Source organism: Xiphophorus hellerii, chromosome 15, assembly GCF_003331165.1.
Source record: "Xiphophorus hellerii strain 12219 chromosome 15, Xiphophorus_hellerii-4.1, whole genome shotgun sequence".
NCBI classification, from domain to species: Eukaryota; Metazoa; Chordata; class Actinopteri; order Cyprinodontiformes; family Poeciliidae; genus Xiphophorus; species Xiphophorus hellerii.
The window spans coordinates 1,880,149-1,905,135 of NC_045686.1; the positions used below are offsets into that span (position 1 = coordinate 1,880,149).

The window sequence follows — 24,987 nt, forward strand, 5'->3', positions numbered from 1 at the left end:
TTTTTCCTCAGTTGCTTTGGTGCATTTCTTGAATCATTTAACAATTTTTATAAACAGCAAAACAATGAATTATCTTCAAAAGCCAGTTTGTATCTTAAAATCCTTAGTTCATAGCTCAAAGGTAAAATATCTCAGAATGACAACTTCTTGTTTCATTGTATACAGATAAGAAAAAGTAGAAATGGGAACATAAGACCAACTCTTTTAAGCTGTAATATTTAACTTTAATTAAAATATATATATTTTTTACATATTTATTGAAAATGTCACTATGTTGTGACAGTATGGTATGAGACAGAAAAAAATCTAATTCCTCTGCCTTCTCCCAGTGCTCCCAGTGCTAACTACAAACAACCAATCAGAGGCAGGAGGCGGGTCTTGACGTTGTCAATCATGCTTGTAAGTCTGGGAGCAATTTATCAGTTCAGGACAGATTTAGAACAAAGTCTAACTGAAATCTATGGAAAAATGCTGGACATATTATGACAACTTGTTCAAGCATTTTACAGTTGAAGACTCATTCAGTGAAATTATGCTTAAATGTTGTGGAGGTCGAGACAATTCAACAGACGTGTTGAATTTTCAAATGTGTGCAAAACTTTGTCAATATTCCGCTAATGTTGAAAAAACACAATTTTTCAGTTGCAATCCAGTTAAAATCGCATATAAATAAGTCATTAAGAAACATGCCACTCCATCATCCTTTAACTACTTCCTGTCATTTTCTTCTTTGTGGTTGGTGCCAGTGGCAACATCATGTGACTTGTGTAATGAAAGAAAAAAGTGTATAAACTAATATTTATATGGCCAAATAACCACCTCATCCTAGCGCCAAATTTTTTTTTTTAATTATTGTGTTTTTACTAAGCAGATTTATTTTTGAAATGCCTAATGGCGCTGTTCTGTGGTAAATGGAGATGCAGTTAGAGACTTCTGGAATACATTTTGATTAACATGATGTCAGCTATTAAATATTGCATGGATGTTCAAAAGCATTTTCTTCTTGCTTAAAGGAATTATAAAATCCTTTTTTGATGTGACAGAATGATGTGAAGATTGAACAAGTGGTTTTGAGAATCTCCTTTCTGAAGCGAACCTGTAATAAATTCTCCTTGCATGGAGTCGCCTCTATTTACTGTAATGTGAATCCAGAATCCTGAATGATGGACAGAAGATGGAATTAGAGGTGGGACAATCCTGAGGGGGAAATTTTCTTTAATCTCTTCTGCTTTCCACTAAATTACCTACGCTTCCTCCACCTGTCTACCTGTCTACTCACTTTTTACCCCCCTCTGATTCTTACCCTTGACTCAACGTTGTTTAAAATCTAACTTAATCTATCCCACTGTCATGTGAACAGCCCTCCTCTGCTCTCGCTCCAGGTTCCCTCCATTACCCGATCTGTGGGCTGTGACAGGATCCTGGCTCTCCGCCAGCAGACTCAGTTCCTCTGGGACGCCTACTTCTCCTCTGTAGCCAAAATAGTCTTAACCACTCTGGAGGTAAGCTTGCAGAAAATGGTCTTAGATGGGAGTTTGTGGATTTGGGTTGTCAGAAGCGCTTCATCTATAATCAGCTAAACTGAAACATCTTGTTCTGTGCTGTACATTGCCCCCGGCTGTGCATCACCTTGGAAAGTTAAGCCTCAAGAGTTTCTTTCTCCAGATGACAGTTATGTTTTTATCCAAAGGACGATTGTATAAATGAAGTTGCTCTGTTCTGCAGAAACAATTGGAGAATATTTATCTTGTTCAAGATCTGTTGGTTTGGAAACATTAATGATAATAGAGAAAATGAAATTCATCCAGTAGGTTTGTTTGTACATTTAGTTTTATAGTGTATTTGTTCAAACATGTTCATCTTTGGCAATAAATCAATAATTATATATGTCACGATAGACACGTAATCAATATTGACAGATGATTTATCTGAGGAAGGTTTTTAGATCTCAAACTCTGTTGGCTGGCATGGCGGAATCAGCTCACTCTCACTCTTTGGTTACCTAGCAACTCACTCATTCTTTGGTTACCTAGCAACAACCTGTTGAGCAACTTACACAGCAGCAGTTTCAGGTTTCTCCACTGTACCTCATAACGGCTTAAAAATAAACAACAGCGTGGAATAAAACCTGTGTATGAAACGGGAAACGTCGCTCCACCAGTTTGGCTGCATTTCAGATATTTAAAGGAAAAAACGAAACAATAATTATCAATATCAACGATACGAAATGCTTGTATTGCTAAACAGGGAACTAATTACAGGCAAATGTGACTCAAATCTGTTTTTTCCAGCTTCCGACCTTTAACCCCCCAAATATCAGATCTTTGCCACTCCCGTATGTGGAATTAATTTGGACGCATATATGATTATTTTCAAAGTGTCTGCCATCTGAACGGTCATGTCGCATTTTATCTGACTTTTATGTCATCGATGTGAGATTTGCGTAATAATTTTGCACCAGAAGAAGCCAAACGCAATAAATCTGGACGTAAACAATGACTGAAAATTATGACTGTGAAAGAAATCTGAGTCGGTGAAGCGCATCACCTGACAATCCAACAACTCTTAGTCCTGACTTCACATTCCATCAGATTTCTCTACAGATGATGCAGAAAGTGTTCTGCAAAAAGCCGCTGCTACTAAATGTTCATTTTTTTCCTTTCTTAGCTTCCTTTATTAAACAGAAGTTGTACAGGTGCACTGCAAGAACACAAAATATTACCAAGTATTTTTGGTCTGGTTTCTATTGCAAATATCTTAGTTCACTTGAAATAAGACAAAACTAATTTACACGTATCTTTCCAGCAAGATATAAGAGCTTGTTTTAAATCAATAATTCCATAATATTGATTAAGAAGTGCTAAATTCACATGGGACAAATGTTTTGTTACAAGTGAAATTATCTGCCAACAAAACTAGAACTTTTTTTGGACTTAAAGCTCATATAGATTGCTGAAAGATTGCTTGTAAATTAGTTTTGTTGTATTTCAAGTGTACTAAGATAATTGCACTGTAAAACCAAAATTACTTGGTGAAATTTTGTCTTTTTGCAGTGTTCTCAGCTGCAATCATTTGTTTTTCAGTCATAAAGGTTAAAAATTCTCACAGTATTCCTTATTTCTGTCTGGACCTAAGTAAGATATGCGTTTTTATGGCTGCCGCTGCCTAAACAAATAAGTTATCTAAATGCGCGTGCATGTTGTCATGTCGCATCACTTCTGCGCACAGCTAAATGTCAAACCTTGAGCTTTAAAATTGCATGTTTTATCTGAACATCCAGGTTTCTGCTAAGTGCTCTGCAGAGTTTCCCTGCTTATCTTCTGCTGCTGAACATGGTGCCGTTCTGTTTGTCAAAATGTTTCAGCTGCCTGGAGAAAGCAAATACTGAATGTATAATTTTATGAGAGTTTGTAATCACACAAAACCAAGATCAGCTCTACAGCTTTGATTTGACTATTTGTTTACATTTTTACCAACAGGTAAAATAAAACTGAGTGTTCAGGTAAAAACCTTGGAACATTTTCATCTGGCTCTCAGAGGTCTCATAGTTAAATAACTCAAAATAAGTTTAAAATTGTAAACGTTTAATACATATTTACACATTTCTAGCAGACTTGGCTATCTGAACTAATCTCTACCAGGTCAGCAGATCTGAACTAATTATTTCAAGGAATAGTAAAAGTTTACTTAAAGCTGCAGAATGTAATTTTTATACAGTACATTAAAAAGAAAATCTCCATATTGATTGAAACTGTCACCGGGTTGTGACAGTACGGGATGAGTCAGATAATCTGTGAAAAAATCTTCTCCGAATGCTAACTAGAAAAACCAATCAGAGCCAGGAGGCGGGTCTTAATGATGTCAATCATCCTCTATGTTGGCCTGCTCATTTCCTCCCCCTCTTTCACTCGGCTACGCTACAGCTAGCATAGTCTGGATAAACAGTTTTTCTGTAACGTAAGCTGTTTCTTCACCTTTAGCACATTTAGCTGTGCGTTCACAGTATTGATTGACAGCGCTAAGCCGCTCCTCCTGGCTCTGATTGGTTGTTTTTGGTCAATGTATTTCTTCAGAGAGTAGATCGATGTTTTCACAGATTATCTCTCATATCAAACTGTCACTACATGTTGACAGTTTTAACAAATATGTAAAAAACATATGTTTTAATAAAAGTTACAAACTGCAGCTTTAGTTCTAACTCTAGATAAGATTAGTCAGTTTAGATTGATGTTTTCATAAGGAAAGACTGAGACTGTTTTGTTTTTGTGAAATTGTGATATCAGAACTGATCAACTATAGAAATCTGGCCAATAAATTGACTTGGTGGAACCTCATTTCTGCCACAAAGTTGCAGGATAATTGTAAGGCTGCAGATGACGACACCCATAGGTGTCTATTCATTATCAATTTAATATCAATTCAATTCAAAATTGACTATTTGGGTCGATTTCAAGGCACAGGAGTAGAACAAACAGACTGAAAGTGAGAGCTGAGATGATAAAATTTATAAAATTCATACGTGCTAATAAATAAATAAATAACTTAACAAGCCATGGTAACTTCTGCTTTCAGTGTGTGGACAGGAAATCAGCCTGAGATCTAAACACAAGATGTGAAGTTCCTGAAATGACGGAGATTCTGGATATCCAAGTAGCTGGGCTGTGTGTGTGTGTGGGTGTGGGGGTGTGTGTGCGTGTGCGTGGGTGTGCAAGTATCGGGGTGTGGGTGGGTGTGTGTGTGGGTGCGTGTGTGTGTGTGTGTGTGTCAGAGAGCCAAATGTCTCCTCTTGAGGCTTAAGAGCCACTAGACGCCTCATTGAATGACCTAACCATCTGAAGTGAACAAAATGAACTCGCCTTGTTGGGAGGTTCTGGAAGCTTTCGTCTCTTTCTGTTCTTAGTTTCTCCATCGCTGCTTTGCTCGAGTCCACAGGGACCGTTTGGATCTCACATCACATTAGATAATAATCCTCTCTGTTACACACAGGCTTCATGAAAACAGAAAGACAGAGATGATCACTACTGCATACTGTGCCAGTTTTTTATTTTATCAATCACTTATTGCTAAAAGGAAGGTCAGAAGTGTCAAGATTTCTAAGTTTAAAATTCTAATTATTAAATACAAAAATTGTGCTAAAACTTTCTAGAAACACAAAGGTAATTTGCAGATATTGTGATTTCATGTATTTGCAATGTGGAATTAAAACAGATAATATTCAACTGTCAGTGCTTGGAAATACATTCAGGAGCAAAATCTTGCAGTAATAAGAAATTTTCTTGTTAAAACCACAAAACTTTTCACGTAATAAATGTTCTTGTTAAAACTTTCTCGTAATAATTTTTTTAATTTTTTTTTGTTAAAACCACAAAACTCTCGTTACAAAAAAGTTTTTTGTTGAAAATGACAAAACATTTTCTTAAAATGATAAAACTCTTGATAACGAGAAACTTTCTTAAAGTAATGAGTTTTTGTTGCCATCAGTCAGAAAACAGAAAACAGGACAATCGATTTGCTGTTTAAAGCGTTTTAGATATTTTACCTAAACAAACATCAGAGGTTATCAAGCACACAGATTAATAAGGCGATTCTGAGGCGGCAGATTTTCTGTTGCACAAACAAAGACCTCAGAGTCTGGTCCGCATTGCCGGCAGTAAGTCGGGCTCGTTTCCGGTGAGAGTTGGACTCCGCCAGGGCTGCCCTTTGTCACCGATTCTGTTCATCACTTTCATGGACAGAATTTCTAGGCGCAGCCAAGGTGTTGAGGGGATCCGATTTGGTGGCCTTAGGATCTCATCTCTGCTTTTTGCAGACGATGTGGTCCTTTTGGCTTCATCAGATCGTGATCTGCAGCTCTCGCTGGAGCGGTTCGCAGCCGAGTGTGACGCGGCCGGGATGAGGATCAGTGCCTCCAAATCCGAGGCCATGGTCTTGAGCCGGAAAAGGGTAGAGTGCCTTCTCCGGGTCAGGGGGGGTGTCCTGCCCCAAGTGGAGGAGTTTAAGTATCTCGGGATCTTGTTCACGAATGGGGGAAGAAGGGAGCGGGGGATCGACAGGCGGATTGGCGCAGCGTCTGCTGTCAAGCGGGCGCTGTACCGGTCCGTCGTGGTGAAGAGAGAGCTGAGCCAAAAAGCGAAGCTCTCGATTTACCGGTCGATCTACGTTCCCACCCTCATCTATGGTCATGAGCTTTGGGTCATGACCGAAAGAACGAGATCGCGGATACAAGCGGCCGAAATGGGTTTTCTCCGTAGGGTGGCTGGGCTCTCCCTTAGAGATAGGGTGAGAAGCTCAGTCATCCGGGAGGGACTCAGAGTAGAGCCGCTGCTCCTTCACATCGAGAGGAGCCAGTTGAGGTGGCTCGGGCATCTGGTCAGGATGCCTCCTAGACGCCTCCCTGGTGAGGTGTTCCGGGCACGTCCCACCGGGAGGAGGCCCCGGGGAAGACCCAGGACACGCTGGAGGGACTATGTCTCTCGGCTGGCCTGGGAACGCCTCGGGATTCCCCCGGAGGAGCTAGAAGAAGTGGCTGGGGAGAGGGAAGTCTGGGCCTCCCTTCTGAAGCTGCTACCCCCGCGACCCGACCTCGGATAAGCGGAAGAAGATGGATGGATGGATGGAAACAAAGACCTTGGTGACTTCACCAAACGCCCGGCTCTAGCAGAGGATGAAATTAGACAGATGTCCGCTCACAGTCGTGTGCTGCCGGCCAGATGTGCTAAGGAGCCCAGAGCCGCGTGGCACCGGGCTAAACGGGAGTAATGAAGCGTTGTTGATAACTGTGGTGTCCCACATGCAGCAAGCCTGGCACTCACACAGCGCGCGTGTGTGTGTGTGTGTGTGTGTTTCCTAGAGAGAGTTCTGCACAGAAAGGTGGAGTCGAGTTTAAGAAATATTATGCATTATTAGCTTCATTTAACTATTTAAATGGTTCTTAAGTTATTTGTTTATTGAAAACATTTAAAAAATACTTTATTGACCCCAAAGGGAAATTAAATGTTGTAACTCATTAATTCAAAATTCTTCAAAGAGTTATTGTAGAGCTCCTGTTGCAGTCAGTATTACAGCAAATTTGTAGAAGCCTCTGACGAAAGACGTTTTAATTTAAAATTTTGTCAGTAAACCTATTTAGCAATTAGGCGTTAAATGAATTTCGGTGCCACCGTATGTTTACTGTGAGATAAAGACATTATCCACATTTCCATTGTCTGTATAATTGCACAAACTGAAATTATGAAAATAAATTTGCTTAATGGAAAAATACCAATTTAATAAAAACGTGAATTCTTTCATAAAAAGTTTTTGAACTAGGATGAGGTCATTTTTCCAGCTGAATTGGTAAATTTCGCTAAGCTGCAGTGGGATTTTTTTTTTGCATCACACAAGTCAAGTGATGAAAAAAATATTTAATCTCCCAGTGGAACTAGAACTGGGTTGCTAGGTGACAGGCTGGGCTTGGCTGGCGTTGCTAGGTAACGGCGCCTGCGGAACTAAAACTTTTCCACCAATATTTAGGAATTATTGACTTTAAAAAAGGTTCTACATCTTGTTGAAAAGTTACTTATTTTGTTTTAAGTGTAAAAAGATATTTACACTTCAAACTAGATCAAAATACTTGATAAGATTTTGTGATTCCTTTTAGCTCCAATTATCTAACTTTAGTTTTTTTTTTACCTGAAATCTGCAGGCGGGTTTTGTTTCAGTTTCTATCCCAAATTAACTCTCGTTTATTTTAGGGGATTTAGTTTTTCTTTTTTATTCTGTTTCTTGTGTTTTCTCTTCACCTCCCTCCTCCAGATCATTCAGGACAGAGTGGAGTCTCACGTGTCCAGAAATCACCTGCTGTGGAACTTCCTACCTGGCGGTCTCTTCGCCTTCCCACAGTACTCAACTGACCCTGCCCAGTTCCCTTTCTACTATTCCATCCTGGGTAAGCACTGATTCTCTACAGATGTCTTCAAATTACATTAAAAATCCTCAATAGATGAAATATTATAAATATCAGACAGAATGTTTTAGGTCTTAAATTTTCTTTCATGTAATCCTCCTTGCGTTCTACAACTAGAGGTGGTTGAGGCTACCGCTAACTAGCTGCTAATACCATTGCTAGCAAGCTAGCTGCGTTTTTGCATCTGTCATGGTTAGGTGCAAAAAGGAGTGAATTTCCACAAAAAAGACATTTTGATTTATGAAAAACAATTAATGAAATTGTTAAGAAAAACAAGGAAATTTCTAAAAATTTGCTAAAAAAAAATCTAAAATTTTAAGATGAGTTTCAGAAATTTTCTTGAAAAAATGTGAAAAAAATTGAGATTAATCTTAGAAATTTACAAAATAAACATGGATATTTCAACTTAAAATTCTTCTGAGGGAAGTTTTGAGAAGTTGAAAATTTGCTAGAAAAATGTGAACTTTTCAGATCAGTCTCAGAAAGTTTCTGAGTTTAAAAAGTTGAAAATTTGCTGGGAAAATTTCAGAGACTTTGAGATTCATCTCAGAAATTTTCTTGGAAAAAAAACGTGGACATTTCTGAGTTTCAAAGGTTGAACATTTTTTAAACTTCTTTTTTTCTATAAGATTTCTGAGATTCATATCAAAGTTGTGGAGTTTTTTGAGCACATTTTCAACTTTTGAAACTCAGAAATGTCCATGTTTTTTTTCTAGAAAGAATCCTAGTCTAATCCTAAAATTTGATGGGGGGTTTTTTCACACAAATTTACTCTTTTTTAAAAAAAATCTACAGTAGCCCTAATATGGCTTTATACATATTTATCGCCAGTTGGCTGGGCAACATTTGTTTTTGCCCCGGGCTCAGTTCTGGTGCCAACCCAAACGAGGCTCAGTGCATTCTGTGAGAAATAAACTTTCTTCTTGGCACTACAGGAGTTAAAGCATTATATTTATATATTTGGCTCAGTCGCTGTTTGTGATGAAAAGGTATAAAATCCAAAGAATTGGTTGAAGGTACATGAAGTGGAGAGGGTCAGCCGAGGTGCGATTCCCCTCATGAGAACCGGAGCCGAGGGTGTGATTTCACCTTGGGTCGCCCGTTGCACTCCATCTGGTCAGTCCATGTTTGCCGCATTGGCCAGGAAAACTGTAGGAAACGGAGAGCGCAGACAGCTCAGAGGGAAAGTAATGAAGCGTGGGCAGCTGGAGCCAAGAGGCGCACCGTGGTCCACCTACACCGCCCACCACTGGAGACAAACGAGCGCCAAAGATCCTTGGAATAAAATATCCATGCTCCTGCAAGCAAGTCTGAAGTCAAGGACTAATCTGTTTGTTTTATTTAGTGCATTCGCAGCGAAACGTGAACAAAGGAACAGAAGTAAGCAATCTGCTTGTGGATGTTTTCAACCCTGATGCAGCCTTTAAATATCCCCAGGTTTACTCATTTAAGGCTATTTTAATTCCTACATGGGACGACAACAACGCACTGAGGGTTATGAGTGAAGAAAGAAAGAAAATCATAACGTTCAGCGCAAAGCAGTGAAAGTTACTGCCACTTTTATCGTGGTTTGAAATTAATTTTTCCAACAATAACATCCAAATTAGAGCTGGATGTTTAAAAAAATGTATACATTTTTTAAATATATTTGGTAAAATTATTACATTTCGATGGTTCATAGGTTCATTGAAATTAGAAAAAAAGCAAGAGCAAATTTACTCCAAAAGCAATGAAATTTTCTAGTTGGTTTTTTTAGAAAATTTCTGAAATTAAACCCAAAATTTCTGAGTTTTTCAAGAATATTTTTAACTGTTGTAGTTCAGAAATTTCCTTGTTTTATTTCTAGAAAATTTCTGAGATTAATCTAAAAATTTCTGAGCGTTTATTAGCAATTTTTCAACTTTTGTACTTCCAAAATTTCCATGTATTTTCTAGAAGTTTTTTTAGATTATTAAAGAAATTTTTAGATTAACTTAAGCATTTCTAGTCTTTTCAAACTCAGAATTTTCCACACATTTTTTTCTAGAAAACATATGAGATTAATGTAAAAATTTCTGATTTTTTTTCTAGCAAATTTTCAACTTTTGTAGTTCAGAAATTCTCATTTTTTTCTAAAATTTTCTTGACATTAATCTAAAGATTTCTAAAAAATTTTTAACTCTAGTAGTTCATAAAGTTCCATGTTTTGTCTACAGAAATTTTTAGATTAATCTAAAGATTTAATATTTTTTCTAGCAAACTTTTAAATTTTGCAGTAAAGAAATTTTTTTCTAGAAAATTTTAGTGTTTTTTTTTTTACAAATTTTTGACTAATTTTGGCAGAAAATGTACTCCTTATTTGTCCGTCTACAATGGCCCGAATACATACCGAACTGTTACAACATGGTCACAGTTTTTTAAAAAAACAACAACTAATTTTTGATAAAGTCACATTCTGCAGCTTTAAGGTTTATTGACTGAATCCATTTTTTCCAAGCATATAAATGAATCTTCTGAAGATTTACAGCTGAACATTTCTCCCACATTGAAGACATGTTGAAGATAAAAAGCTAAAACCTCTCTTAATGTTTTGTAATGTGAATATAAAAGGTGTCGGACGGCAGCAGAGTTTAGAAACTTTCAGCTGCGTGGGTGTGTGAGCGGCGACCGCAGCGATTCTCCATGGACTCCGGCTGTAACTCAGATCGATGTTTGTCTTCCTCGCAGGAGTTGTGGACACTCGGGTTAGGAGGTGCAGAGCAGGGAGCCATTTTGTTTATGCCTCTGCAGTAAATCACTATTTCTGCCGCTGCTGCTGGGGGAATAACTTACCGTCCGCGCCGCATGTTCGGCCGTCTCACTCTGCTACCTTTCCATAACTTTTGATGGCAAAGCAGTTGCAACTTCTGCCTGACATTTTGAAAAAGTTTGACCTGCTGCTCAGACGTTTTGGCCTGAGGAGCAGGACGAATATCCGAATACGACGGCAGAAGCTACAGCTTAGCTTGAGTTCATTTCAGTTGTTAAAAATAACAAAGTTACGCTTCATTTTCCTTCCACTCTGTGTGAGGCAATTGCATAAGAAAATCACAATAAAAAGATTTAGTTTGTGGTTGTAATGCGAAAAAAGGTGAAATGGCTCATTAGCTTTGCAACAATGACCTTTAGCTGAGCCGCCAGCCATTTGCTCCTTTATCCAAGTCTTTTAATTTGAAAGTATTTTTTAAGGAAAAGGGTAAATGTGTAATTATTGCTCAGCTTAGTCGTTCCTGTGATTTAGATTTGATCAATTTAACCAAATGAGTGTCTAAAAATATGTTTTGTTCCATCAATGTGTGGCTTCAATGAGCTGAAGGTGTTTTGTCTTTTTTTAAAAAGTTTCATTTTTATGGTTGAGATGATTAAAAAAAGCAAAAAGTGCTACAATTATTTTGTTTAGCCTCTACCGTAGCATAAAGGTAAATCTCAGTTGGATAAAGATACTTTCACATTTCAATTTAATTAAAATCTTTAATATTCTTTTAATTTTGAAATTGGCAGTCCATTGTGATAAATTTTAAAGGAAATTGCATCTGAAATATAGTTTATTTTTTTCTTATTCATTGTTTTCGATTAAAACGTCATGATAAATTGTCTCAGCAATTATTGTGATAAACTAATTTTTAAAAACCATTTTCAGGTAATAATGATTCAAGAACACATTCTCAAAAATCAAACTTTAAATTCTAACAAACATTTAACTGTGGAACTGGGAGACATTTGAGATATACAAAATAAACAAACAAAACAGGAATAATAAGTTATGAAGTCTTTGTAAACAAACTTCAAAAAGGGTTAGTTGATAAAACAAAATTAAGACTTTTGTCATCCAGTTTTTGGTAAAAAGAGAAAAAAGTTAAATAAATGGAAAAAGAAATGATTGAGCTCTTTTTAATTTATTATATGATTTATTGCTTATTGCAGCAGACCTGTTGCGTCTTCAAATCAAACTTGGGTGTTTCCAATGAGAAGCTTTTCTATAATCAGATAAATTCACATTTTTCAAACATCCGGCGTGTTTTAAATCGACTCATTCCAATTAAAACTGCCCTGCTGGAAAACAATTACCATATTAATATTAATCAGAGCGGCGCTGCTCTTTCCAGGAAACCAAAAGCACGCGCCCGTTTGTGTGACCCCCCTCCCCAAGGGCAAAGCTCCTGCTTCCATAAATACCAGCAAGCCCACCTGAGATGGCCGATCGGAGGCCCGGTGTCAGCGAGATGGATGGAGCTACGATCCGGCTTCACTTATCCATCAGGATGCGCTGCCTGTTCCCAAACACACACAGCTCTTCTGTTCCTGCAGCCACGGCTGCTTTGGCTCTTCTAAATATTAAAACGTCTCTGTGTGTTTCCACATCTTCTTCCATTTATCTTTTATAGATTTCTATGTTTATTGTTAGCTGCATCTCTCTTTCTAATAATTGCTTATAATATAAGACTAAAAATGGTAGAAAACCCAAAAATGTAAGGGTAGCAATACTTAACATATTTTTACTCAAGTAAAAGTAAAAGAAGAAATTACTTGAGTAAGAGTAAATAAGTATTTGGTAAAAAAGTACTGATCAAATTATCAATCATTTAATATTTAAATATTACATAAATAGACAGGTCAAGATATGAAGTTAAGTGGAAATTTTGGTATTTTAAGGATGAAAATGACAATTTATATAAAAAAAATACAAACATACAAAAAAATGACAATCGGGCAAAATATTTTTTTCCAAATAAATTTTTCAATTAAAAACTTATAACTTTAACAAAAACTACAGTTGAAGAAATGCACGGCTAGCGACCAAAAACATCCAATCAGAGCCAAGAGGAGGGTCTTAGCACTGTCAATCATTCTCATGTACTCGTTGCTAAAAGTGTTGGTGGCAAAAGAACAACTTACTGTTACAAAAAGGTAAAGCACAACCTCTGATCTGAGAATGTTTACAGCTCATGTACTGAGCTTTAGAAAGTTTTCACAACGTAGAAATACTCGCTGAATATCAGATGAGCTGCAACAAGTAAAAAGACCAAAATGAAACTGATAGGACGTCTTTCCTCCTCCTTACTGAAGTGAAAAGTGAACAGAAGCAAAGATCAGGATTAATTTGTTCAGAAATCTGTGTTGGAGTTTGAAGAAGCGCTCCATCTGCTCATCCTGCTGCACCGTTTCTTTGGGTTTGTGCTGCAGGTAAGAGCCCATCGCAGCAGTTCACAGCTGTGGTCCATACGGTAACTCCTCTGCAGGCCCAGATTTCCCCTGTGGTGAAGCTCATCATCGCTGTGGCCAAGTCCAAGTTCTGTGCACAGGTGGGAAAATGGGTCCAAACTGTCCCAGGATCAAATAATGACCCATTTATGTGAGATAATCGTAATAATGCTCTTACCTCTGAGCAAGTTACCTTCAGGTTGGAACCTGCAGAGTTTGAAAATCAAGTTAAAGAAAATTTAATCCCATCTCACATGATTTAAATTATTTTCATTTTGAGCCATATCAAAAGCCTGAATGCTCTTAAAGGGCCGGTTGTGCCAGAATATATTGATAAAACCAATTAAATTGTTAAAATATGAATAAATAGCTTTTCCTCCAGGATTTTATGATTGTTTTAGTGTTTTTAAAATCAAAATTACAGATTTTATGGTGACTGTTAGGAATTTTTTTACAATATTTTCGCCAATGAATGATGTTAAATGTGACTTTTAATTTACGGACTAAAACTTGACATCAAGTAAAGCTGCAGGCACTTCAACTCCATGTTTTGACCAATTTTGAGAAAATTTACAGTAAAATTAGGAAAAAATGTGAAGATTTGTTGATTTTGTGTGAATTTTGCAGATTTGTGAAAAAGTGGAAGATTTAATTTGGAATCTAGAGGGCCACATAAAAAGCTACGGAGGGCCAGATTTGGCCCCCGGACCTCGAGTTTGACACCTGTCTTTTAAATTTACAGTTTTTTATGGAATATTTTGAAATTTTTTAATTTACAAGTTTTTAGTTTCCTTGAAAAAGTATTCATACCACATGGACTTTCACTCTTTTCCAGTTTTGAACCGAAAACTTTAATGTTTCTAATTTATGTTTGGATTTTTTGTGTTTGTAGCTGATAGTGCAGAATTGCTGCGTTTTCAGACATTCTTCTTTGTGAAATTGGTCAGTTTGAATCAGACTGGATGTATTTGATGTGTCTGGAAACATCAATTTTCCAGTCCTGCCACAGATTAATAGATGGAGTTTGACTAGACTTTGACTGGACCATTCAAACTAAATACATCTCCAAGAAAAATGGCTCATTTACAGACTTTACCAGAGCAAAAATTCTCAATTTTTCCAAATCACATTTTTAAAAGTATCCAAATTGAAATATAATCTTATTTTTTTTGCAATTTAGTGCTTTGTTTTTGACTCCACCTGCATAAAATAACATCCAGATATGCTGATAGAAGCATATTAACCAGCTCCCTGTGTTTTTCTCTTGTAGGTTGTGGTTTTGTGGAACTGTGACAAACCTTTACCTCCTCGAAATAAGTGGCCCTCCACCAGTGTGCCTCTCACTGTCATCGAAGGACAGACCAAGGTAACAGCTGCTGGCTTTTTGCATCCATTACTGTGTGGAAGCCGACTTCAAGCCTAAGCGATGAAAACATTTATCTGCACTTTAAAAAGATACTTGCCAAAAGGTGCTCCAGGAAATTAAACCTCAACATTAAAGCCTCAAGACTTTTTTTTTTTAAATACAGCTTTTCCATATAAATACTCTTGTTCCTAAAGTTCAAGCTTACATGAAAAGTGTCTCTTCTTGCATAAAGTCTCCATTTCATCTCCTGGGATTTGAAGTTGTACTTTAGGTGTTATTTCATGCTTTTGAGATGCTAATCAGAAAATCCTGATTGATTGAAAAAAAAAACCACACCTTGTCGCCACGGTTACACATCAAACAGATTGTCTGAAGGTATAAAAATAAGAGCAAAAATCCTTTCAGCTGCACAACGTTCAAGTCTAGAAAAATTAATAAATCAGAGCTAACAAAGCAACACCGTTCTAGAATTTTTTAAAAAATGTATTTTTTACTTTGTGCTTCTATGTTATGAATGACAGTATTTTGTCTCTGTGGATTAAGTTAGCTGTTAGTTTTTATGGAAAAAAAAATCAGGTATTTATAAAGATATTTCAGTTAATTGTGTTCACCAATGAGTGTTCGTCCAAGTGTTCATTAAAATTTTGCAAAAAATCATTCTGTTTAAAGGAGCATAAGAAGTCTCCTTTAAAATCTTTAAATGTGTAAGGAAGAGAAAAGTGAAAATTTTCCCATTGAAAACAAATCAAAAACCTGCAGACAAGGTTTTAAATGTAATCAAAGCTGCATATTTCCAATATGTCTGCCTTGAAACATACCAGGAGTCCTTTAACAGAGCGGAGGACAGGATAAATGACAGTTTAGTTTGATAACCATCTGTCCTTTGCCATCAAACGTTTTATTATTTCTGGGTAAAACAAACACTTAAAGCAGTGAAGCTGAAGGATTCCAGCTTTTATTGTGAGCTATAACAGCACAAATCTGCGGATATTGTTATTTGCAGCATAACTGGGTAATAGTCTTTCTTCAAGAATACCCAGAAGCTGAATAACCTCCCAGCTGTTTTGGGTACTTTTACACTTTAAATTGTTCTAATTTTCTCATTAGTTGCGACCGTTCAGCCTCTAAAACACCGAACCTCCCTCGCGACCTCTATGTAAACGTCTCTCTGTGCGCGGCTCTCGACTCGTCGGCTAATTGCTTCTGTTTGTTTTCATGTAAATGTCTCCCCCCCTTGAAAAACCGGAGCGACGTTTCCACGGGTGACAGTAAAAAGCCTCTTGCGGTGCGTGCGGTCCTATAATTAGTCACGCGGTATATTGTTGTGCTGCCAGGACAGATGCTCTCGGGTGCGTTTGCTTCAATTTCTGTTTGCTCCTGCTGTAACAACGACAAACACGCACGCTCAGAAAGTGTCATTTGTCTCAACAGGGTGCAGCAGCACAGTAATTTGTTGTTGGTTATGACTGTTTCTACTCTATAATGCTGAGTGTTGTACTCCATCAGCGAACCTTTACTTCTTCTCTGTTGTCGGGCTCCGACTCCGCTTCACTCTGCTGTTTTTAATCTGTCAGATCAGCTGAAAAACAGGAGCCCAGACTGCAATCACTTAGCTGCAGCCTCAACCAACCTTGAGACACGATGACTTTTTTAAACATTGTTTCAAAGGAAACATCAAATCAAAACATATTAACTTCGACATAACAGAATTAATGGGAGTTTCATCCATAATTTAGCATCTAAGTGATCATAAAATGTTAATTATTAAAGAAATGATTGCTCTTAACACTGCAAATTGCCAACAGATCTCAAATTTGAAGAAATTAACGAGATGAAAGCCGATATAAGCTGCTTTCAAATATGCAGAGAGGGAAGGAGTAAAGGGAGGTGATGAAGATAACAGACCACTGAACTGCCAGAGGTATCAGATGGATCTAATCTGAGTCCAGAGGCAAAACGGATCGACGCCGGCCGGAGGGAAGCAGTGGGGGTGGGACAGTTACCCGGACAACTACAAAACCGCCGTAGAGTTTGATTCAGCTGATAAGACGTCTCAAAACCAGCATTTACTGTAGCAAGAGCAAAATGTTTGAACTGGTAAACAGAAACGACAACAAACACCGAGCACTGATAGAAACATGAGTTTATAATGAGGTTAGAGATAAAGATGGCATGAATCCATTTTGTCTAAAGGTATGCATTTCTAGGTTTAACATTTCTTCCTACATTATATGGTATTAAAATTGTTTACACACAATTTACTTACATATTTAATTTTCCTTCTTTTTTGTTCTGGGACGCTGATTATTTTATCTAGAAATCAATTTTTGACATTTAAAATATCAAATAACACTCTAAAATAGAGAAAATCTAAGCAAAAAGTAAAATTACGTCATTCAGTCCATTTGTGCCAAAGTGTTTGTCTTCCTGGCTGAATTTATCACCTGACTGATTATAAAACGCTTTAATCTCAAAAAATAACCTTAAGGTAATTCTGTAATGTGAAATTGCACGTCTGCTTTAAACTGACGGATTTTTAAATTTCATGTTTCAGGAAATGTCTTGATAAGTTTGAACTCTGCGTCTAGCAGCTTACTAATCTAAGATGACGAGCTGTGTGATACTTACAGACATCTACCATCTTTGCTAAATAACTCTTAAAACCATTTCCAGAAATCTGACAGCAGCTAAAATGAAGATTAATTAAATTGGCATCAAATCTTGGCTAATTCGAGATGAAACCAACAAATATTAAAACAGCGGCATGTTTTTAAGGATCCTGGGTGAAGAAGCGTGCAGTCGAACTCGGCCTGCACGCTAATGCATCATGCTGGCACTTGTGTAATAAACTAAACTGGCTTTCTACTTTAGGTTTGTGCCGCCTTAGAGTTTCCTTTTTACACGTTAATAATGTTGCAGCTGCAGCAACAAACCTGCACATTACACCATGTCCACTAAGGTGACAACCAAAGTAATGATAATTTATTGCTGTTTGTGTATTTTAATGTTTCCGTCAGGGTATTATAAGCCTGGTGGCCCGCCAGGTTTTATTTGTCCCCGCCAGGCTGAACAATCTTTAATTTATTTTCTTTTTCTATTTTGTCCTATTTTATTTTTCATTTCATTCACTCAATAATAAATATGAATAGTTCATATAACTATGAAATGCTAAGTTATATGTATTTAGTAATATATTTGTTTAATTATTTTAGTTTGTTTTTATTAATATTTTTACTTTATTTCTTTTTCTTGCCTCTACCAGTAACACGTTTATATAGCTATATGTATTTATAGTTACACTTATAATTTTTCTGAAATCAATTTCGTTGCCAAATTCACTGTTATGTCTTTGTACAATGACAATAAAGTATGTTGAAGTCTAACTAAAATAAATCATGAATAAAAAGAAGAAAGTATAAACTTATAATATCTTCCCCCTATTCACGTAGGAGAAAATTGGCTATTCAACTTAGATTATTAAATATATTTCAAATACACAACAAAACATCAGCTTATTCGACACCATATCGCTTCATCGTAATGATTTTTACGTTTCTTTAAATACCAAAAAGAGATTTATTGTTTTATCTTACTGTCAAGATTTTTCCATAAGCTGATATATTTAACTGAAATGTATCTTTCCATTGTCCAGGTTGGTGGAATGCTCACTCTCTGGTTACCTAGCAACTCACTCACTCATTGGTTACCTAGCAACAACTTGTTGAGTTACTGGCACAGCAGCAGTTTAAAGTTTTGCCTTGTAACTGGTTAAAACTAAAAAACAACAATGAGGAGTAAAAACTGCAGAAAAAACAAGAAATGTCACGTCACCAGTTTCTCAGCATTTTATCAACATCGACTGATATGAAACGCTTTTATCGTGCTTCAACCAAATTCAGTGCACAGTAAAACTGATATGACAAACTTTATTTAATTTAAAGTTAACAAAACAGCCAAGTAAATTAGTACTTTAGAATTTATCTGGAAAATTATTTAAGGGAAGCTAAAAATTAGCTAATGTGCTAAATGAAAAATTAGCTTTGAAATTAGCATCTAAGGCCTAAAGATGCAGTACAGTAAACAATCAGTGAAGCTTATTATTACAGTACAGGTTGTAAATTAGATAAATGTGGAGTTAATTTACAAAAGTATTTTTAGTTAACTGAATTCATGTTTGTTCAAAATAATGTTTAGATGTATTCAACATTTTTTAGGTGAGGAACCAGAACTTTCCTTTTCCTCAAACATCAATTTCTGTCCCTTCATTTGTTCTCCAAACAAACAGTTGAATAATTCATGCTTTAATTACGAGTCAATAACGTCAGCGGCCATCTTTAGGCTGATGGATCTGGGTCCACAATGTTTTCTGTCAGGCGCTGAATTGATAGTCACACAAAAGCTATTAGGCGCTCGCTGATCGACAGACCCACAGCTGGGGGTGAAACAACTATTTGTTTATTAAGTTCAGATTTTTTATGTCTCTCTACAAATAATCATTCAAAAATGAAGTAAATGAGATTTATTTGACCTTTTAAAGCTGCTTTGTCTCTGTAGTTTTTCTTGTTTTGGATTCATTAGACTATATTAATGCAGGGCGGTTTGCGTTTTTCTCTGCAGACGATGAGCAGTCGTTTTTTCCCACACAACGACATCATCACCACCGACGCTGTGCTCAGTCTGGATGAAGACTCTGTTCTCTCAACCAATGAGGTGAGTTATTGATTAAAACCAGACAACTTGGACACAAATACTTCATCTAGAAAACGAGGTGAGGCAGCCATGCTGTCAGCTCACAACGCTACTAGACACAGATTACAACTTCTGAATTAATCTCTTCGCAGTCAGTCCTGTTAGCGCAACGTTCTCCCACCCAGCAAAGGAAATATAGTCCCACAACTTTACAGTAAATTATTAAAAAATAAATGAATTTCAGTAATTCATTCAAAAAGTAGATGGTTATGGTCATGTTATAGGCTGCACAATCACAAACTGGGTAAACTGAAAAGCTAGTTACGCTAATTGTAAAACATTAGCCCTGCTAACGCTAGGTGCTACACTAACACAGTATTTAACAGAAGCTAATGCTAAAGTGTTAACTTCAATTAAATACTGTCAGTTTAAATGTCGGCTTGATTCTAGTTTAACGTTTTTAAGCTCCTACAAGCTTTTTGTTGATTAATTTAATTTACTTAGCTTAACAATTTTCTGTTTTGTTGGTTCTGTTTGTCCACAGTTTAACGTGTGAATTAAGCAATATAAAAAGCAAAGTTTGAACCAACATTCTAGCATTAATCCTAAACATTAGGTCTGCTACAGCTAAAGCACTATACTAACATGCTAATTGGCAGACGCTAATGCTAAAGCGCTAACTTTAATTCCAATTATATCTTCCCTTGAAACACTACAACCTTTGAGCACCATTTTAATTTTGACTTCATAATAAATGTTCTTTAATGCCCTTACTCCTAGAAAAAAGAATGTGAGAAAAGGAAATGGATCTGCAGTGTCAACAGTGCCCCACTTCAAAATAAAAGCATGGAAAAGCACAGCTAACTAATTAAAGAATACTTAACAGTCGATAACCAAAATGTCTTCACAGATGTTGAGCTTTACTCAGCTGAAAGTTTACAAAACAATCTAGTAAATTAGTGTTTTAGAATTTATCTGGAAAAAGTAAAAGGAACATAAGTTAGCAAACATGCTAAAGCGCTAAACTGAAATTAGCAGATTAGCAGAAGTGTGCCCACCACTGTAAGCCTTAATTAACATTTAAAAAAAGAAATGTCTGATATGTATCACTCAATAAATGTTCATACATCACAATCACATGCACTTAAAAAAAACAACAAACAAACCAAAAGGTATTTTTGACATTCAAAGTGAATGTTTGTAAAATAGTATAAAGCTGCAAATTAAGAAAATACCTGCAAACATTTATTTTTTAACATTGATGGGGAGGTAAATTATAACAATAAAGAGGATATTATAATAAAACAAAACCACTCAAAAATCCAAAACCTCACTAGAATGCTCACTTTCAATTGAAACTGGGACAATTTATTAGTAAAAAGCTTTTTTTGTCCTATGATTTCCGCCCCGTCTCACTTCCAGTCGGTACCTTTAGTTTCAGCCAGTAGAAGGAGGAGGTGATACCTCGACACAGTATTGATCCATGCTGAAATGGCACAAGCCGTCCACGTAAAGTCATGAATAATGATCAAAATAAATGAATTGCCTCGCGCTGCTAAACAGTGCAGCAACCACTCAGAGGTAAACAAAAGTGTTTTGCTTTTAAAAGGGAGCTTAACCTGCAAGAATCTGGTTTCTTTTTCAAAATTCCTGTGTTGATGACTTTAAAGATGGAAGAAAAACCTGAAAAGTGAAGAAGGAACAGTAAGAAATGGAGAGGAAGGAGAAAAGATGGAGCAATTAAAGGGACAGAATGCATAGCAACAACTACGGCTCAAAGACGAAAGTAAAAAGCCGGCAGAAAAAGATTTAATGAAAAACAAAGTGCTTTCATGGAGTCAGGAGTTTTGCCAGAGCCATTACCTCAGCGTCTGTATCATTACTCTGTCAGAGCACACAGAATATTTTTGATTAAAGTCTCAGATGTTGCTTAAAACAGAGGATGAGAAACACTCCAGTGGCATTCATTTAGGACAATTTAAATAACCGTGAGTCGTACCAGCATCTATTTTAAAGTACAATCTGATGTGTTCGCAATCAGTAAGTTTACTAAAAGTAACAAAAACCAAAAAAATTCACCAGCATCTGCATGTGGCAGATTATAGACTCCCGTTCTTTAATAGGACTTAATCAGATTAATCATGATGAATCGGTTATTCAAATAATCGGCAACTAATTTAGTAATTGATTAATCGTTAAAACAGTCAATAAATTAATCGATAACTAAAATAATTGTTAGTTCCAAGTCGGAGCAGCTGCTTTCTTCCTGAAAAAGGAGAAATAAGAAGCTAATCAGAGGCGGGGAAATCTCTAATGCGCTCACTAATTCATCACTCCTGGTGCCCTTTAAATATGGCCAGGGAATATTCTGAGCACAGAGAAATACGTCACCTGATTGAACATTACGCCTTCATTAGCATTCTTCATATTGCATTATTTCAGCAAAGCTTGACTTTGCCAGTTTGCTGATCACGTTATTTCAGTTAATTAAATTAGTTTTATTCCACTAGGAGAGGAAAAGACAAAACAGACGCCTCTCATTTGGTGCAGGAACTGGTGCAACTAAAGCAAAACTGCAATTAACCTGCAAAAGTTAAATTATACGTTAAAGTTGTTGCAGTTTATGTTAGATTTCTGAATGTAAATTTAATTTCAATATAACATAATATAATAATAATACTCTTTAACCAGTAAAGCTAAAGCACTAATTTACCAATACTTATATATTTTTTCTAACTTTTATTGATTTAAGACTTTACTAACCATCATTTGAATCAATGCAGATTTTGTTCTGCTTTTGAATTTTAAGTCTCAAAAAGTAAAACCATTAATACAGACTGGAGATTAATGAACTATCTCAAAATCAGTTTGTCCAGTTAAAGATAATTAGTTTAGATAAGAAGCTTTTTTTGTTCCTCTTGAACATCCATTAACTTTCTATTATTTTAACACATTTGCTAATAATTTCTGACTTTGTCTCTTAATTCAAACTTCCACACTGAAGACAAAGATTTTGTGAATTTTGTGGCTTATTTCTGTTGAAAAACTATGAATTTAAGATAGAATTTCAACATCTGTCATGTTTTTTTGCTAGTTTTCCTGCTGTTAAACATTTATTATTTATCAAAAGTAAAGCAACAGGCAGTTAAAGCTGAATTTTGTTAATCTAAAACATGGGCCAAATGGTTATGGAGTTAGCATTTTCAACTAGCAGCTGCTATGTTATTCTTACTAAACTAAAATCACGGTTTTCTTCTGTATTCCCATCAAATTCTGATCCTTAACTCACAGGCAGCAAATTTAAAATATGTATTTTTATTCAGCTATTATCAATAATTCCAGTGGAATTCAGAATATCTTTAAAACAAGACTTGTTAAAGTAGAAATAGTGTTTATTAATGATTTTCCAACTGCTGCAAACCAATACCAACTATTGCGCCAACAGCAAGTTCTCCTTAAGGTTATTATAGTTAACTAACCTAACAAACTGAGAAAACATTTCCATTAACTGAAATGAATAAAAACGGTAATTAATGGGGAATAACTATAACTAACTGGAACTTTAAAGTGCGTTTATGAAACTAACTAAAACAAACTCAAATCATAGATAAAACATCCTAAGTTTTGCTGTTTTATTAATGTAATGTGAAATTGACTTTTTTCCCCAGACAAGCAGTTTACGATTATAAATGATGGTACTCCATAACCAACACTTATGCTACTGCAAAATGCCGGCTGCAAACGTTGGGAGAAAACACCGAGGTCAGTTGGCTGTCCAACAAAAATTTAATACATTTTTTGAAAATTGTATCTTCTGTTGAGTATTCATTACCCAACACTTTGACCTAAAAATGAACCAAAGTATAAAAAAATTAATTCAAACTAACTGAATTAGACAAAAAGTCAATGAAATACAAATACATTTCAACACTGATTCCTCTAAAAGCAGACAAAAGCTACGTTTTTGCAAGTTTTCTTCCAAATAAATCAAATGCCGCAGGCTCAACAGTGCAACAATATCTCAAAAAGAAAAGCACTGAAAACTGAAGCAGGTATCAGGGATTACAATGCCTTGTGCTTGTCTTCTCATGACATTGGACACATTAAACCCAAATGTCAGGAGAGATTTGAAACAGATCTATTGCTAGATTGACCCTCTGATCCGTAGATCAATGTCGGCCTTGTAGAACCTATTAGTATGTATAATACAAAGTTGTACTTTTATCACTTCGTACGACATCTCAATGACTTCTGTGTTAAATCACGGTAACTGAGCTGCATTCATTGCAAATTAACGGACTAATCTTTAATGTCCCAATAACAGAAGTATGAATAAGAATAAGGAGTCCTGTAATCTGTCATTGAGGCTCCATTTTACCTCTTCATCACCGAGGGGAAAATTAGATTTGCAGGATATTATTAATCCTTTCAGCCCGGCTGTGGAGACGTTTTGACGCGCTCAGACTCAACCACACACGCCGCCAACGCGCCAATTGATCGGCGGCTGCATTGGGAGCGGCAGCTGCAACCTTTCTCTCGGCTTAGCGCCGCCGCTTTACAGTAATTGCTCACACGATTCATGACAGAAGCCGCCAGGTATCACTAAAGTACATCCACTTTCAGGGCTCTCCTCCCCAACGCCGGCTCTTCTTCCGTGCAGTTGTGGTAATTAATTTTCTGTCCGCTTCCCCAGGTGATGTGCGCGCGCCGGTGTCTGTGTAGCCAAGTATTTCATTATGTGCTGATCCCCTTATTCTCTGGTGTGTCTGCCTGCGTGTCTCAGTGGTGCTTTTGAATTCAAAGGAGGGTCTTTGTCAGGTGGATCAGATTCCTTCAAGGACGGCCAGGTGCTCCACACAATCCCACATAAGGTTCCTACTTTGCTGCTGTGTTTTTGTCATTGATAGGAATTTAAATATTGTTTATCTACTTTTGTAATCGTTTTGTCTTTGGGGGAGCGAAGGGCTTTCAGTATGGTGAAAAAATTACAAAAGACAAAGAAATAAACTTGAGTAAGTAGGATTGAGGATGTTGCCAATTAAAGATCTTACAGTTGAAGTAAATTCACATTTTACACATTTTTATACTTCCATTTTGCTTTCTACTGCTTCTAAAAACAGACCAAGCGCTTAAAGAATTCACCCAGCTGGTTTTTTTAGCAACAAGTTGATGGTTTTGGTCTCTGAGAAATGATCCGTTTCAAAAACCTCCAAATCAGCAGGCATTGACTCCTCACCTAGCAACACCAGCAGAGTTCCGCCCGTTACCCGGCAACGCCAGCAGAGTTCCGCCTGTTAACACAAGCTTAGCTCCAGCACGTTTGGTCAGCACTGTATGCCCTGTACGATAGACACGTGTTTTATTGTTCACTTGCCATCCAGAAATAACTTGCTGCATTCTTTTTGGTCATGCAGGAGGCTCCACTTCTGCTTTTCAAAGCTGCACCGCTGTAGAATTGTTTGCAGCCATTTTCACGTGTAAGTGTAAATGTTGAGTTGGGGGTTGCGGCCAAAAGCAGCTTCCTTAGATTTAATGCAACAAGCCCGTTGTCTTATCCTAACTTGTTCAAGGAATCAAAATAAATCACTTCCAATACATTTGGAAGCCACCGTAATCCTCATAAAATCACTGATGCTACTGGAAGTATGTGGAGTTTTAGCATTCCAGTATTTAGACTGGGAAAACGAAACAAAATGTTGAGTTTCGCCATTCACTATCAAAGCTTTAGCTCACATCAGAATTTTTAAGTTGCTTTTTGTGGCTCCAG

General features: G+C 36.6%; 1 protein-coding gene across 2 annotated transcripts in view; it reads left to right on the forward strand.

Moving 5' to 3' along the window:
- LOC116734657 (exostosin-1) overlaps positions 1-24,987 on the forward strand; it is a 250,148-nt gene that overhangs the window by 219,739 nt on the left and 5,422 nt on the right. For both annotated transcript variants that reach the window (XM_032586179.1, XM_032586180.1), the window contains exons 6-10: positions 1,383-1,502; positions 7,795-7,927; positions 13,148-13,266; positions 14,436-14,531; positions 19,149-19,241. In XM_032586179.1, coding sequence (XP_032442070.1) covers positions 1,383-1,502; positions 7,795-7,927; positions 13,148-13,266; positions 14,436-14,531; positions 19,149-19,241 — 561 coding nt within the window. The remainder of the gene's footprint in view (positions 1-1,382; positions 1,503-7,794; positions 7,928-13,147; positions 13,267-14,435; positions 14,532-19,148; positions 19,242-24,987) is intronic.